This window comes from Salvelinus namaycush, chromosome 6, assembly GCF_016432855.1.
Source record: "Salvelinus namaycush isolate Seneca chromosome 6, SaNama_1.0, whole genome shotgun sequence".
Lineage (NCBI taxonomy): Eukaryota > Metazoa > Chordata > Actinopteri > Salmoniformes > Salmonidae > Salvelinus > Salvelinus namaycush.
Window position 1 is genome coordinate 30,763,527 of NC_052312.1, and position 17,672 is coordinate 30,781,198.

The 17,672-nt window shown below is 43.5% G+C and overlaps 1 protein-coding gene and 1 pseudogene across 1 annotated transcript; one reads left to right on the plus strand and one right to left on the minus strand.

Annotated features, from left to right (window-relative positions):
• Positions 1–1,801: 1,801 nt before the first annotated feature.
• LOC120049068 lies at positions 1,802–6,648 on the minus strand (annotated as a pseudogene).
• A 364-nt stretch (positions 6,649–7,012) lies between these two features.
• Positions 7,013–17,534, plus strand: LOC120049863 (leukotriene A-4 hydrolase-like). Its single transcript, XM_038996331.1, has 18 exons — positions 7,013–7,208; positions 8,228–8,358; positions 9,119–9,239; positions 9,975–10,148; positions 12,452–12,504; positions 12,614–12,686; positions 13,018–13,158; positions 13,253–13,276; positions 13,376–13,446; positions 13,632–13,743; positions 14,664–14,808; positions 14,878–14,981; positions 15,078–15,148; positions 15,314–15,368; positions 15,479–15,574; positions 15,686–15,768; positions 15,849–15,953; positions 16,136–17,534. Exons 1-18 carry the CDS (start codon positions 7,053–7,055, stop codon positions 16,266–16,268), a joined length of 1,848 nt encoding a protein of 615 aa, XP_038852259.1. The 5' UTR covers positions 7,013–7,052; the 3' UTR covers positions 16,269–17,534.
• The last annotated feature ends 138 nt before the right edge of the window (positions 17,535–17,672 follow it).

The window sequence follows — 17,672 nt, forward strand, 5'->3', positions numbered from 1 at the left end:
CACATATACTGTACCTATTTAAGAAACAATAGGGCTGTGTTTACGCAGGCAGCCCATTTATGATATTTTTTCCCACTAATTGGTCTTTTGACCAATCACAGATCTTTTCACATCTGATCTGATTGGACAAAAGACCAATTAGGGAAAAGAATCATAATTTGACTGCATATGTAAACACAGGCCTAGTAGACAGACAAAAGGGAGTGCAGTGAGTGAGGTAGAAGCCCTGATCAGCTGCATTCGTTTTACATTCACTGGTAATCTGCAATGTAATGAGTGGTTGTAGTTTAGGAAAGATGTTAGCTGATGGATGAAAATTGCTGTGGGGACTTGCTTCCATTCAGCCACAAGAGCATTAGTGAGGTCAGGGCTCTGTGCAGGACAGTTAAGTTATTCCACACCGATCCCGACAAACCATTTCTGTATGGACCTCGCTTTGTGCACGGGGACATTGTCATTCCGAAACAGGAAAGGGCCTTCCTCAAACTGTTGCTACAAAGTTGGAAGCACAGAATTGTCTAGAATGTCATTGTATGCCGTAAGCATTAAGATTTCCCTTCACTGTAACTAAGGGGCCTAGCCATGAAACCATGAAAAACAGCCCCAGACCATTCTCCCTCCTCCACCAAACTTTACAGTTGGCACTGCATTGGTAGGGTTCTCCTGGCATCCGCCAAAACCAGATTCATCCGTCAGACTGCCAGATGGTAAAGCGTGATTCATCACTCCAATCCAATGGCGGCGAGCTTTACACCACTCCAGCCGACGCTTGGCATTGTGCATGGTGATCTTAGGCTTGTGTGCGGCTGCTCGGCCATGGAAGACCAATTCATGAAGCTCCTGATTAACAGTTATTGTGCTGACGTTGCTTCCAGAGGCAGTTTGGAACTCGGTAGTGAGTGTTGCAACGGAGGACAGACGATTTCTACGCGCTTCAGCACTCGGGGGTCCCGTTCTGTGAGCTTGTGGGGCCTACTACTTCGCGGCTGAGCGGTTGTTCCAACTTACTTGTTGGAAAGGTGGCATCCTATGATGGCGCCACGTTGAAAGTCACTGAGCTCTTCAGTACTGGCCAGTTTACTACCAATGTTTGTCTATGGACATTGCATTGCTGTTTGCGCGATTTAAAAAAAAACGTGTCAGCAACGGGTGTAGCCGAATCCACTAATTTGAAGGGGTGTCCACATACTTTTGTACATATAACCCTAAACTGAAATCTAAGATTTTGTAACCTGGATATTTAGAGGTGTTTCAATGTAGTGTGATTTGTTTGTGCTTGATCAAAAGAAAATACTGAGATTGATGAAAGCCTCAAAATGTATGTCACTTAAATGTAATTCACTCCTTTTATGGGTTTAATGACAGGAGTTTTAAACTCATCAACAACAACAAAAAATTAGAAGGTGCATATAGTTATATTTTACGCTAACAACTATGCATGTTACATCTGAATAGCTGGAATAGAGCAAAAGGCTATACTCAAACCTGTCCCTCTCCACAGGTATATGCTTCAATCCCAATCAGGATACTTAGTGAAGGCATAATCTCATAAAGTCTACATTTCAACTACTCTCTATTCCCCTTGACCTAATGTTATTGTCATGATGAACCATAGCTATGTTTCTTATATTACCTAAACTTCTAGTTTGCTACATTATACATCGTCATTATATTGCTCAGAGGGGGTAGTGGTTTGGCTGATGGCAATACTTTTAGTTTCAGGTTGTTTTTAAATAGACCAAAAACAAAAACACTTCAGTGTCAGTTTCTGTATCTATTCAGCAGCGTGTCAGTGTTAGCATCAGTATCGGTGTAGTACAGTCCGCAGGTCCTCTGGTAGAGAGTTGATGATAGTCTGGAGGTATCCCTCTAGATTCTCTAGCGCCCCTTCCTTCACTGGCAGCTGCTGCTTGCCAGCCTTCATCTGGATTGGGGAACAGACAGAGACTATAGTACGCAATGGTTTGTGGCACAGAATTAATTTCTTACACTAAATATAGCATGTTACTAATGGTTGAGGTAAGTAATGGACATATTGATGGGTTTTACTGACCAGTTTCTCTCAGCTTCAGAACCAGGTCCACGATCTCCACCTCTGACTTGCCTTTGGTCCAACCCAGCAGGTCCTGGGTGAGTAGATCATTAACAAAACTTTCAAACGAACCAACTCTTATGGGTAGGGAAAGGACTGCTAACTGAAGTAAAGTCAGTGGAGTCGTGTGCTTGAGTTTATTGGTCACTTGATGCTCTGTAAGTCGAGTTAAACTAATGTCTTTAGGTGTGAGTGAACAAGGCTGTGAGGATCAACTCACAGCATCACAGACAACCTCTAGGTGGAGACATTCTAGTTTCTGGGTTGTCTCCCTATGTCGCAGGTGATACCAGCCATCGAAGTTGGGGGACCTGAAGAATTTCCTACTAGGCCATACATCGACGTGCAATGCATTATGGATGATTTGTTTAGAAAAACATGTGCCACAACTAGATACAATAGTTAGAAATGACAGATGAGGTGGCAGGTGGACAGACTCACCTGTACAGGCCCACCCAATCCCCTTTGAGCACAGAGGTGAGCCGAGGTCCAGCGTGCTCCAGAGTCCCCATGAACTCCTGACTGAAGGGACAGATCTGAGGGGTCTGAAACACACACACACACACACTTATTACCATATTCAAACATAGTATCAACATACCATAGAAACAGGGTTGCTATGAATGTCACCCACCTTCCAAGGAGTCACAGACCTCTAGCAGAGGCATCAGGCTGGCAAGGTAGCGTTCCTGGGGGAGACAAAGACAGGTGAGACACACAGCATGCAGCAGGACAGACAGTCTATATAGGGGTGGGATGTATGGGTGGAAGGGAAGGCAGTCCCCTCACCAGTGGGATGATGAAGCTCTGGGTGAGTTCTAACAGATGTCTCCTCAAGATGGCACTCTGCACCTCAGAATCCCTTTTAGGAGTCTTTTGATGAGAGACTTGTCTTTTTGAAGGAACGTTTTATGTGCTGTGTAGATACCTACAGTTTGGGAGAACATGTTTTTACACACCAACTCACTCTCTCAAACCATGTTGGTTCCATAACTCCAGATGTTTTACCTGACTTAGTGTCCAGTGTTTTCAGCTTGGCTAGTTTCTTCACCTTCACCTGCTTAGGCAGATCACCTGACATCTTGAGTTCTCCAAGGTGTATAATGTGGGGCCAGGACTGAAAGGTCTTTATGAAGAAGGGATTAGTGACCCCCAGAATCACATTGGGACTGGAGAGGAGAGAGAAAGGGAGCAGGGTGAGTTGAGTTGCCCCTCGGGTATGACAGAGTATAAACAGTGTTTAGAGTAAGCCCTACTCACGGTGCCTGTGTCGTAGTGCTATACTCCTTAAACTCAGTGTTGTGTATGGTGAAGTAGGGCCTGTAATCACAGCAATACAGCAGTGGAGCAATCGAGCTGTAGGATGGGAGAAAGACAAATTTCATTTTACAAACTCACCGAGTTACGGTACATACACGTGACGCTAAATGTCATATTTCATGCATTTTCTGTTTACCTCCTTAGGGCCAGCACTGTTTCCGAGGAAACAGTGGGAAAGGGTGCCATGATGACCACGGGCTCCCCGAGCAGCAAGAGCTCCCAGAGCATCTGCAGGTGGATCAGGAAGGACTGGAAACACCTGGACAGGTCAGAGTGCAAAGGTCAGTTTATATACGATGCTGCTTTCACTAATACAATGTATCCTCAAATTAAACTGAGAATACAGCTAAATTCAAGCCATGTAATTTACACAAACAGATACATAACTATTTACAGTATATGTTTAGATTTTCACTTACTTGAAGAGGTCAAGCTCATGTATGGTCGGTAGCATCATAGGGGCTGGTAGAAGATGCTGGTTATAACAGAAACATACTTTTTAGATGTTTTTAGATGAAGTCCTCTAGCGATACCCATCAACTAGCATCAACTTTACTAACATCATGGATATATCGTATTTTCATGGGCACGTGGCCCATTACATAAAAAGCTATACCAACCTCCTTTTGTGCTTGTTTCACCGGGCTCCCCCCTGGTTTGTCGTTTTTGGATGGGATCCTGACCTGCATGACCACGCCCATCACAGGCAGGTTCAGTGTCAGCCCTGGCACCGGAGATTGCCATTGGTCAATCTCGTTGCACACTGCATGGTGGGAGAGTAAAGAAAGATAAAGTTAGAAAAGTAGAGTCCAGACTGTACCTTAGTTAACTATAATGGGAGATGAATTAGAAATAAGACAAGAAGTTATATATCTCCCCACCTGCTTCAAGGCAAGGTTCCAACTTCTCAAAATACTCTGGAGCTATGATCTGCAGCAGGGACTGAAAGAGGTGGACATACGGTAGTCTGGACACCAGTACAAGAGACTAGCGAGAGAGTGAAAGAGAAAGGCAGGAGAGAGAATGAAAGAGAAAACCAAATGTGAATACGTTGTGGTTCTGATTACTAATCAGATCTGGAACATAAGCTTCTCACCTTCTGAAAGTAGCCTCTTGACGGCGGCGTCCTCGACTTGTCTGAAGTAGACATAGCCATAGAAATGGACCAGCTCTCGCTGAGGGAGAAAGGGAAAGGGGGAGAGATTAGATAATAAGTTATTGCAATGACAGAAGTTTAGTGGTGGCTGACATGATATTCCACTCCAGTCACCGATTTCAGATTAGCTGTCCCTACCAAAGAACCAACCATAACCCTAAAAGGTAAACAACCAAACTGTCCCTGCCCTGGACCAGTTGTTCAGTCAGACCACAGTAAAGGACCGATGACGGACGCCCAATCACAAATCGACCCCTAAGACTAAGCCCTACACCCTATGCACTTGTGGAGATGTGAGAGGACTTGGTTGATATAAGCAATAGTGAAACTTTCACCTAGCCTATCAGAGGGCAACTATTACCCTATTGCTTACACCTGTCAAATCCAATCAGATCTTCATAAATATGATTTGGGATTGGGCCAGACAGAGGGCTCACCAGTAGTGTGACTGGTGCATCTCTGCTGTAGGCATCCTCCTCTACAAACCAGGAGCCCCTGCGGCCCACAGACTGACGCAGTCCGAAGCTGAACTGGGTGTCCAGTGCGGGCCCCAAGGCATCCTAGGAAATATCACACAGGTCATGTGACTGATATAGATTTTTGACCCAATCCCAAATTGATCCCTAGACCCTACGCCCTATACACTTGTGGAGATCTGAGTGGATTTGACAGGTGCAAGCAATTTGGCAGGGATCATCAACTAAATTCAGCCTCGGCTGAACTTTTCTTGAGCAGCTGGTCAGAGGTCCAGAACATAATTACAAATCATTTGTAGACTTCAAATTACCCGCAAGAAGCCCAAACGGATGTAATATTTGAATAAAACATAATTTCAAACTTTGCTTACATTTGTATACGATCACATGTATCTCTTGCTCTACTATGCCTGGGAATACTTTGGAACATATTTCCAAAATTAAAATCACTTGGAGCTGATTTGCTAGTGTTTTTTCAGTCTTTTGTGTCCAGCAATAACACTTTATTTTACTATTTTTCTTTTGCTCAGAAAACTTGGGGGCCAAATAAAATCACCTGTGGACAGAATTCGGGCTCACGGGCCGCCAGTTGGGGAACCCTGCAATATGGTTATAGTTCCAACTTCTGATAGAATAGGTGGAAGTTTCACAATATTGCTAAAAACCATCAAATCATGTCAGATCTCCACAAGTGCATAGGGCCCTGGATCGATTTGGGGTTAGGCCTCTGACTGTAATGTATTTTGTGATGACAGATTGCGTAATCTAATACACTAACCTGAGTAAAAGTCAGGGAAGAACAGGTAGCAAACGCTAGTTTTCTGGAGTTTAAAGTAGAGGAAGCACAATCAGGGTCTTACAAAATGATATATTCATTGACAGGTGTTGATAAAACGTTTACTGGAGACAGGAGATCAAGTGGAGACATAGGACGAGGTGGATATTTGTATAATAAGGCCGTTTAATTACATGTAAAGATATCTTAGTACATCGTGCAGCACGGCTCCTTCTGTCTGATTCGTATGGAATCGTCAGGAAAGAGACCGCTCTAGACAGTTCATACAGATTATATAGGCAACAAGCAAAGTAGGTTGATCTTGTAGTCTGGCCTTCCGATTGGTCGATCTGGGTCGTGGGTTGTCCTGTCCGGGCCTGATGTCGACATTCCATTGGCTCTTCCCACAGTTCTTTGTCTTGTGCTCCAACCTTGAGTTGTGTGTGTCTGTGATTGTCATGGGGGAGGGGAGTTGTGTGTGTCGGTGGTTGGTGTCTAATGAGACCAGCATATATCCAAGAGAAAGAGGGGGTGTGTGCATTTTGTATAAAAGATAGCTTATGTTGAGAAGTTGTTATTACAAGTTTCCAGTATCTATTACAATTTCTTACACAGGCAACTAGCTTGTTATGTATGGGGTGCATCACAAAAAGTATGAGCGTAAATTCATGTCATACCTCCTTCTCAGTGAGTTTCACATGGTGTGGGTACACCTGCTGGAATAGAGGAAAAAGTGCCAATATGTCATGATGTCACTATTTCACACATGCGCCAGCTGGCCAGATTATGAAACACATGAGAGGTTGATGTGGACCAGGTTGTGGATCATGTTGGTTTCTTTCTGCAAGCAAACCAGACTTTGTACACATTAACATCATTAGCACGCTAGCTAGATTGGATGGATCAACAACACATTTTAGGGATGCTACACTACAGTAAAGTACGTTGAAAAAAAAAAAAAAAAAAAAAAAAAAGTGCTATTGAAAGACTGCTTTGAAATCAACATGATTAAAATGTTTCCTCGAAGTGTTTACTAATGCAAATAAATAGATCAGGTAAATGTACTGGTGTGATTATTAATTTTGAAAGAAACTCAACGCGTTCAGCTCCAGCGTAAACTACAACTCCCACAATACACGCAGCAGGGCGATGTCACATGGACGTGCGGTGAGCTGAGTTGTAGTTCATAGGTAATGCAAGTGTTTTGCGCTCTCTCATGATCCTGGACCGAACATGACTTCAGCTACAGACCCCTGCTCATTTTCCTCATTTTCCAAGTGCGTTACCAAGCACCTGAATCTCACCTTCCATGTGGATTTTGACAGCCATGTCCTCAAAGCTAAGGTCGCGCTCACGGTGGAGGTTTTAGTGGATAATTTCACGTCTTTGGTACAGTATTTATCTAATTTCTCCATCTGGTTAGCCAGCAAGTTAACGTTAGTAAACTAACGTTAGCTAGCCAAGTTCATTCATTCTTGCTAACAAATGCCTTTGTGTTGCTAATGAATTTGACGTGGGAAAAAGCCTTGTTTCAGTACACATTGTTTTGGGTGGGTAACGTTATAATTTGTAGAACGTTCCAACAGGGATCTGTTCCAAAAACTAAGTAAAGTATAAGGTTGCCAACAAACAACACATACAAAGTAGCATGATCAATTCACCTAGTTAACTAACTGCCGAATAGGCATCAACTCACCACGTAGCTTATTCTTAATGTTTGTCCATAGGCTACCAGAGTGAGGACATTAATTCTTCAGAAATAAACTTATTGAAATAGCCCACTCCTTACCCGGGATGTTATTCTGCCGATATACAACTTTATATGCCTTGTTTGTTGGCAACCTTGTTATTTACGAAGTTTTTGGAACGGATTCCTGTTGGAACGTTAAACAAATTATACCCACCCCCTTGTTTCAGTTGTAAACCTTGTTTCGTTCCACCTGTTTCAGTACACTGCCGCAAAGCAATTGGTTGAGCTTATCAGACACACAACGTATCACACACTGCTGCAAGACAAGCTCTGATTTGAATCTCACTCATTGCAAATCTGATCAGTAGTGGGTCACATTCAAGAATGATATGTAGCTAGCCATATGTGCTTTATGACACTGTTCTGCTCAGTGACAGTAAGACTTTGACAGGTCGAGCTGGCATGTGATACCAGGCGCGTTAACTTTAGATCGGAGTTCAGACTGTGTGTGTCTCACAGCAGGTGTAGAAAATGTAGTCAGCCTCTCAGGGCCAGGTAGAGATAGAATTATGTATTTCTTATGGTGACAGCTGTTTTACAGTCACAATCTGGGGGAAGTTGGAGGTTGTGTTTCTTGTAGTTGGTGACACTGTTGGTTACCCAAACGTTTGCCCAACTTCCCCTTTCTTTCCTCTCTCTCTCTCCTTCCTACCATCAGACCCTTGACACGAAGGACCTGAAGGTCTCCAAGGTAACAGCCAATGGACAGGCAGCAAAGTTCACTCTGGGACCCAAGCACAGGTTCATGGGAACCCCTCTGGAGATCACACTGCCATTTGACCTCTCCAGGTAACAGTAGGGGAAGGGTCTCAAAGACCCTCCCCATTATTGATTAAGGGGACCTTAAGAATCATATGCTCACTATTATACTGTTGCTATGTGTCTGAAACTCTGCCACTATACTTTTCACAAGCTATCTATATTAGTCTTTGCGGTTACGCCAAAGCTGTGGCCAGAGCGTGCCTGCAGGCTGGGTGTGAGTTGTACCGGAACTAGGTAAAGAGCTGAGAAGTAAACACTGTCTGGTTTTGACACTTTTTGACCTCGTGTGACAGTGGAAAATGCAAATGATACTTAGAATTTAGAGAAGCTACTATTCTAGGTTACCTTATAAGGTAACCTCAGCTTATTGCTGCACACATACATTGTTAACTTCTGCCTGCAATTGCATTACTAAAGGTTTGATTGATTTACTTAAAGAAGATATTGTCTGACTGCTGATTTCACCAATAAGCCAATGATTGACAAGGAACAAGGAACCTACCCTGACATAACCACCCCCCTCTGTCTCACTCTCACACCTTAGGGGCCTGTTTAGGAAGATGTCATGGTACAGAACATTCAGATAGAAATGAATTGTGTAGAACAGATATGATTGTTTGTCATATAGAGTGGGGAATAGTGTCTTCTCTATTCATTCCATTTCTACCTGTAACTTTCAGAACACTGCACATCACTGATTCCACCCCAGGTAACTCAACCCTCAGAGATTGAACTGATGGATACTGGCTTAGAGGTCAAATTAATTGTGTGTGTGTTTGTTTCTCAGGGGTCAGCATGTGATCGTGGAGGTGACTTATGAGACGGCTCCGAGTGCTTCTGCGCTGCAGTGGCTCACTCCTGAACAGACTGCTGGGAAGAAACACCCCTACCTCTTCAGCCAGTGCCAGGTAACACACACACATACACTGTGAGTTTATGGACATGCACAAACATGAAAAGTCCTATTTTTGGGTTGGGCTTGTTCTAATTCAACAAAAGACTGCACCACGAACAGTACTTCTATGGTAAAAGTAGTTGCAAGTCTGTGGCATCAAAATGGAACATTTTCACATCTGCCGAGTGTAACTGTAGTCACGCACAGAAACCACTTCTGTTACTAGAAGTTCTTATCATTATTATTATTTTTTGGTTGGATGCCAGTCTTGCTCAACGGTCATTTTAACTGTAAAAGTAGTTGTAAGACTGTCTCAAAAGACATCACAAGGGAACACTTTCCCAACCCCATCTTCTGCAACATCCGGCCACTGGTGTTGTAATCACGCACAGAAACCTGTTCTGCTCTTTGAAGTTCTTAGCAGAAGATAGATTTAATCATTTGATTGTAACCTGTGCCAGGTGAGGTTGCTTTTGCCCCTGCTTTCTTTCTTTATTATATCCCCCTCCTCTTCTCCTTCTTTTTTTTGTGTGTATCACCTGTGTGTCCAAAGGTGCCGTGTTCAGCTGCAGCACTGTTAAGATGAATGAGAATCTTGATCATTGGCTCCTCTGTCGCTGATATTGATATTAACAGCCCTCTATATTATCGCACACAATATTACTTTGTTTACTTATATTCGTCCCCTCTTGGAGATAAATCCAGATTAGGTGGTTGATGTGCTAATAACCACCTCAAACCCCTCCAGGCCACCCATTGCAGGAGCATGGTACCCTGCCAGGATACTCCCGCTATGAAACACACCTACTATGCCCAGGTGTCTGTCCCCAAGGAGCTGGTGGCTGTGATGAGTGCTGTACGGGACGGAGAGGAGCCTGATCCCCAGGACAGCAGCCGTGTCATCTACCACTTCAGACAACCAGTCAGTGTTTCTATTCTCGATCACTGTTTCTATCCATTTCTCCATGCAACCATCCATTGTCATCCATAGCTTAATACAGTAAGTCAGTCTTGCTTTTTGGCTTGACTGTTCAAGGTACAGCGCTGCCAAAGTAGCTGCTGATCAAGCAATAATGAGTTAATTACAAGGAATGTTTAGATGAAACAGCCAGATAACAAAAGGAACGCCTGCAATCTGAATGAAATGCAGTACCAGTCAGAAGTTTGGAGGGTTTTTCTTTATTTTTACTATTTTCTACATTGTAGAATAATAGTGAAGACGTCAAAACTATGAAATAACACATATAAAATCATGTAGTAACCAAAAAAGTGCTAAACAAATCAAGATATATTTTATATTTGAGATTGTTCAAAGTAGGCACCTCTTTGCCTTGATGACAGCTTTGCACAATCTTGGCAGTCTCTCAACCAGCTTCATGGGTAGTCACCTGGAATGCATTTCAATTAACAGGTGTGTCTTGTTAATTTGTGGAATTTATTTACTTTTTAATGCGTTTGAGCCAATCAGTTGTGTTGTGACAAGGTTGGGGTGTTATACAGAAGATAGCCCTATTTGGTAAAAGACCAAGTCCATATTATGGCAAGAACAGCTCAAATAAGCAAAGAGAAATGACAGTCCATCATTACTTTAAGACATGAAGGTCAGTCAATCTGGAAAAGTTCAAGAACTTTGAAGTACAGTCGCGAAAACCATCTAGCACTATGATGAAACCCACTCTCATGAGGACCGCCACAGGAAAGTAAGACCCAGAAATACATCTGCTGCAGAGGATAAGTTCGTTAGAGTTACCAGCCTTGGGGGCCTCCCGGGTGGCGCAGTGGTCTAGGGCACTGCATCGCAGTGCTAGCTGTCCCACCAGAGTCTGTGGGTTCGCGCCCAGGCTCTGTCGCAGCCGGCCGCGACCGGGAGGTCCGTGGGGCGACGCACAATTGGCATAGCGTCGTCCGGGTTAGGGAGGGTTTGGCCGGTAGGGATATCCTTGTCTCATCACGCTCCAGCGACTCCTGTGGCGGGCCGGGCGCAGTGCGCGCTAACCAAGGGGGCCAGGTACACGGTGTTTCCTCCGACACATTGGTGCGGCTGGCTTCCGGGTTGGAGGCGCGCTGTGTTAAGAAGCAGTGCGGCTTGGTTGGGTTGTGCTTCGGAGGACGCATGGCTTTCGTCTCTCCCGATCCCGTACGGGAGTTGTAGCGATGAGACAAGATAGTAATTACTAGCGATTGGATACCACGAAAATTGGGGAGAAAATGGGATACAAAAAAATAAAAAAATAAAAGAGTTACCAGCCTCAGAAGTTGCAGCCCAAATAAATGCTTCACAGAGTTCAAGTAACAGACACATCTCAACATCAACTGTTCAGAGGAGAAAACGTGAATCAGGCCTTCATGGTTGAATTGCAGCAAAGACACCACTACTAAAGGACACCAATGAGAAGAGAATTGCTTGGGCCAAGAAACACGAGCAATGGACATTAGACCGGTGGAAATCAGTCCTTTGGTCTGATGAGTCCAAATTTGAGATAGTTGGGTGTGTCTGTGAGATGCAGAGTAGGTGAACTGATGATCTCCGCATGTGTGGTTCCCACCGTGAAGCATGGAAGAGGAGGTGTGATGGTGTGGGAGTGCTTTGCTGGTGACACTGTCAGTGATTTATTTAGAATTCAAGGCACACTTAACCAACATGGCTACCACAGCATTCTCCAGCGATATGCCATCCCATCTGGTTTGAGCTTAGTGGGACAATGACCCAAAACACACCTCCAGACTGTGTAAGGGCTATTTGACCAAGGAGAGTGATGGAGTGCTGCATCAGATGCCCTGGCCTCCACAATCACTGACCTCAACCCAATTGAGATGGTTTGGGATGAGTTGGACTGCAGAGTGAAGGAAAAGCAGCCAACATGTGCTCAACATGTGGGAACTCCTTTATTAAGACCGTTGAAAAACCATTCCTCATGAAGCTGGTTGGGAGAATAACAAGAGTGCCTTGATGACAGCTTTGCACAAAGGGTGGCTACTTTGAAGAATCTCAAATATAAAATATGATTCGATATTTGTTATTTTATAGTTTTGATGCTTTCACTATTATTCTACAATGTAGAAAATAGTAAAAATAAAGAAAAACCCTTGAATGAGTACAGTAGGTGTGTTCAAACTTTTAACTGGTACTGTACATTGTCAGTGACTGGAGCAGGTACATGGCTGTGTGTGTCTGACCGCTGTGTTTGATTTATTTCACCATTGTTGACCTTTGACACCTCCCAGGTGCCCATGCCCTCTTACCTCATTGCCATCGTGGTGGGAGCTCTGGAGAGCAGGTACACACACCCACCAATACATATAACTATTGCCCTGTTTTCCTACTCTTTATTGTAAATGAATAAATGATCAGTGAAATATTAGTAATAAATGTTTGTTGTTTACAAGAGAGATTGGGCCCAGGTCTCGTGTTTGGTCAGAGAAGGAGTTTGTGGACAAGGCAGCATATGAGTTCTCAGAGGTGAGTTTAGCAGTATTTACTGTATCTGTGTGGTACGTAGGTCATTTGTCTGTCCCACTCATCCTACATCAGCAGAGTTTTTAATATTGAAATGTCAGCCTTGTCAAAAGGTGTGTATTGTTAACTCGAAATGACACAACGACAAGGTTCCAGTTTAACAAAGTTTTACTATACTATATGAACACATTACAAGGTAGCCATTCCACTCCAGGCTAGGTCCATCAACAACAAGACTCCCTGCGCAGGCGCACTCTTGACTGAGTGATAGCCCCGTAATAACAGAAATATAGGGATACTTAAAACATGAACTTAACATGTATGACCCTCTCAGACAGAGACCATGTTGAAGACAGCTGAGGGCCTTGCAGGGCCGTATGTTTGGGGCCAGTATGACATCCTGGTCCTGCCCCCCTCATTCCCATATGGAGGCATGGAGAACCCCTGCCTTACCTTTGCCACCCCCACGCTGCTGGTGAGAGACCTTACACACACATCACAATACCAAATCCCCATTGTCTGTGTGTTGTTTTTTGTAATATTCCTTTCATCCTATGTTTATCTTCTAGGCTGGAGACAGATCCTTGTCCAATGTAAGTAAACACAGTTCACATGTGTCCGTGTCTTCTCAAGTATGTGTTGATATCTGTGTACTGGTGTGTTAACCTGTGTCCTCCTGTTTCTCTCTCCAGGTCATAGCCCATGAGATCTCTCACAGCTGGACTGGCAACCTGGTGACCAACAAGACCTGGGAGCACTTCTGGTACGACACAGAGAAAACATTCTATCAATGTTCTTTTCTCGCTTGAATGAATGGGAATGATATGTTAATTGGTCAAATTAGCCATAACTGAGTATCAGACAAATGGGATTGAGAGATGGAAAAGGAAGATCGCTTTCCGGAGTTAATGAGTTCATAATTAGTGTCTGTGCCCCTTCCTTCTCCAGGTTGAACGAGGGTCACACGGTGTACCTTGAGAGAATGATTGGCAGGTCTTTGGAGAGTGAACAGTTCAGACAGTTCAAGGCCATGGGCGGCTGGAAGGACCTGCAGGAATCGGTGAGAGAACACACACACACACACACACATGCATGAGTACACTGTTCACATTGGCAGTTTGAAGTGACTCAAATCCTTTTTTATATATATATATAATCTGTTATTTTTCCTGAAGTTTGAACACCCAAAAAGCACATGGAATTGGATATTTCAAGTCACATTTCAAACCACCTTTGGTATATGGTTTGAAGTCAGTTATACATCTGATTCCTAGCCATGCGACTTGTTTTTAAACGGTCAAATCGGATTAATTTGCTCTCAAGTGGTTTTTATGTGGCATATCTTGTTGCTTGCTAGCTACTCTGACAGTTTGACAAGAACATGTGGTAGCTAAATAGCTTGTTAGTTGTTTACAAACATTAGTGAATGTGCTAGAGAGATAAACAGCCCCATAGCTAGCTAGTTGACTGCTGTGGCTAACCAAAAAGGCCTTGTTTTGAAAGTTAGGTCATATCATTTGAAGCTTTTAAATGTGTTCTAACACTATGATTTTGGTCATTCAAAGCAACTGGGAAACATCCATGGCAGGCTTTGTCACCTTAGCTTGCTACATAACTTCTGAGTTGATAGGAAGCGCGAGCACCACCACCAGTCAGCCTACACCACTGTGCGCACACCCTTCGTTACTATGACAACTAGCGTAACCATGTCAGCTAATGACTGCTGTCTGAACACACACAAATCAAATTTGGTCACTTGTAACTTCCTGTTTGGACAGTCAGTATTCCAAAAATGATTTGGAGAAACAAAACTGATTTGAGCATTGAGGCCTGCAGTGTGAACAAGGCTTAAGTAATGTGTCCAACTTCACTGAAGTCACTTAGCTGTTCATTCATACCTTTGTGTGTTTTGCGTTTGTTTGTGTGCGGGTGCAACTGTGTATGCCCGACCTTATCTGATCTGTTACCTCTGTCTCCCAGGTGAACACGTTTGGGGCCAACAACCCTCTGACCAACCTGGTTCCCAACCTGAATGAGGTGGACCTTGACGAAGCCTTCTCCTCTGTCCCCTACGAGAAGGGTTTCGCTCTTCTCTACCACTTGGAGGAGCTCATGGGAGGACCTGGTGAGACACACACACACAGTTGCATTTCCTTCAGTAATAAAAATGAATGTAATTGGCTGTCTCTTACAGAGGTGTTTATGGGTTTTGTTAAGTCGTACATCCAGCTGTTTGCTTACAGCAGCGTCACTACCGAGGAGTGGAAGCACTACCTCTTCACCTATTTTAAGAACAAGGTACAGTAACCACCACTCTCCACCTAACCAAGTTGCTATCAAATCCTCTTGCTGTGGCTCTTGTTTCACCTTTACTGCTCCCTATTCCGATCACAGGTGGACATCCTGAATAAGGTGGACTGGAACGCCTGGATGCACACCCCTGGGATGCCCCCCGTCAAACCACAGTGGGTTTACCTTACCATTTCACTTGAGAATCACTCATCTGGCTGGCTGTTACACCTTAAAGCCCCACTTCTGTTATTTTGCGGGTCTGATTTTAGTTGTGTCACTGTTTACCTGTCCACTCAATCGGAGGTGTGTGTTAAATCGATGCCACCCTCCTCCCCCAGATATGACAGCACCATGGCAGACGCCTGCATCGCGCTGTGTAAGAGATGGGTGAAGGTGAGGGTACATTCTCCACATTGATAATGTGTATGTTCTAGAACCTCAGGATGATAGAACATAGCATTTTTACAAGTATTACTGTGTTGTTAATTTCTCTCCCTCTCTAGACCAAAGAGGGGGATCTGGGGAATTTCATTGAGGTGGATGTGAAGACTCTCTCCACCCACCAGCTCATAGAGTTCCTGTCTCTGCTCCTGCAAGAGGTAGACACGCCTCACTGTCACTCACCCGGTCGTCATAGCAACCTTCCATAAGCCATGTGATCGCTCTAGTCGAATCCAAAGCGGACCAATGACCGTATCGTCTCCCCCTAGGAGCCCCTCCCCCTCAGCCATGTGAAGAGGATGCAGGAAGTGTACCAACTCAATGCCTTCAACAACGCAGAGATCCGCTTCAGGCGAGTTCCTGTTCTGGGGTCCCATCATGCGGGATGTGTCTGTGTGTCATTGTCTCTCACTGTTGGCTCCCTTCTTCCAGGTGGCTGCGGCTGTGTGTCAAGTCCAAGTGGGAGGATGCCGTTCCCATGGCACTGAAGATGGCGACAGAGCAGGGGAGGATGAAGTTCACACGGCCACTATTCAAGTAACCAACGGCGCCACTATCTGAGAGACAATCTCTGTTATTAGATGCCATGCGTTGTGCTTTCTGGATCAAATTATTTCTAGGCAGCATCTTGTTAAAAACATGAGTCCTATTCTCTTATTTAGAGACCCTTTGTGTGTGTGTTCTACCTAATCCCTCTCTTTCTCCCTCCCTTCTTTTAGAGAAGTGTATAACTTTGATAAGTATCATGAGGAGGCAGTGCGTGTGTTCATAGCCCACCGGGCAGCCATGCACCCGGTAACGGCCAATCTGGTGGCCAAGGACCTGAAGGTGGACGCCGACAAGAGCACCTGATTCTAATTGGAATCCCACCAGAAGCACTCCAAGACTGGCATTATTACCGGGGGACACCCCACCCCGTTGACGAAAACGACCAGAGAAAGCTAGAGAGAAGCTTCCAGCCGCACCCCCACTTTTTATAACGGTCTCTACTTTGCTTGGCAGCTATTCAGAATTGGCTTGTTTCTGTTTGTTTTACATTAAGGTTTGTGATATGTCGAGCATATTCTCGACAATTCTGAATTTTTGAATTTAATTCAATTTGAATTGGCCACACCCCACAGGAAGCAGAATTCGAATTGAAGTTAGTCAAATTTAATTTAAACCAATTAAACTAAGACATGAAAGTCTATTAATTTGACAAATATTTTATAAAAAGCATATGCCACTTATTAATGCAAAGAATACACATACCATTTCAAATATTATGGCTCTATTCAATCAGATCTGCTTTAGCAGACATCAGCATAGCTTTTGTTTTGACAACGGAGGTGGAATTGTTAGATCTGTCAACTCTACAAGTGACTCCTGGCATTATATCCTAAAGCAGACATTGTCATTGGCTGCACGGCATTGCATTAACAGAAATCCCATGGAGCCTTGTTTACAAGTTGAACACTGGAATGTGAAATGTAATCTACACCTCGATTAGGATGATAGAAATCCTCATTATTTTGTTGAATGATTTTTCAATTTGAGCATAATTATTTCTATATAGCCTACACTTTCTTGCTCGGAATTTCTAATGCAAGTAATACTATCGCAGGTTAACACTTGATCTGATTGAATATACGCTTTAGTTTGATTATAACTCAAACCAGTATTTTTCTCTGTCATTATATGTTAGCTTATTCCCTTTCATACAATTGTTTGATCTAATAACTTCTGGGAAATGTATTTGGATATTTAAAAACATGAAGGGAATTAAAATAGACAACCCACAACATGATCTTAGAGTATTTCAGACCACTGTAATTATTTAAAATTGTTTTAAGAGAATGAGTTTTTTTTTTTTTAATGAGATGTTTCCTTATGGTATTGGTGACCATACAAACATTTCTTTCGTAATTTGTAGAATTTGCAACTCAATTCAGAATTGACTTCAACCCAGACATCGAGGTATTCATCTCAGAGCAGAAAAGTTATAAATATATATTTTTTTTTTATTTAATTTTTTGGGAAACTCATTTTAGAACGGTTAAATCTTGTCCAGAATGCAAATACAGAACCTGTGTGAAATATTTGCAATTCATGCTTTCTTTGATGCCATTAAACACCATTATCAGAGATTATTGAATGTCTCGTGTTTTTTCCTGTTTCTTCATGATCAGTTGACAGTATTTGGCAGTCTCACGTCCCAGCATTTGCCCTCTAGCAGTAATTCTGAGAAGTGACGAAAGAATCTGAGAGATGGTTACC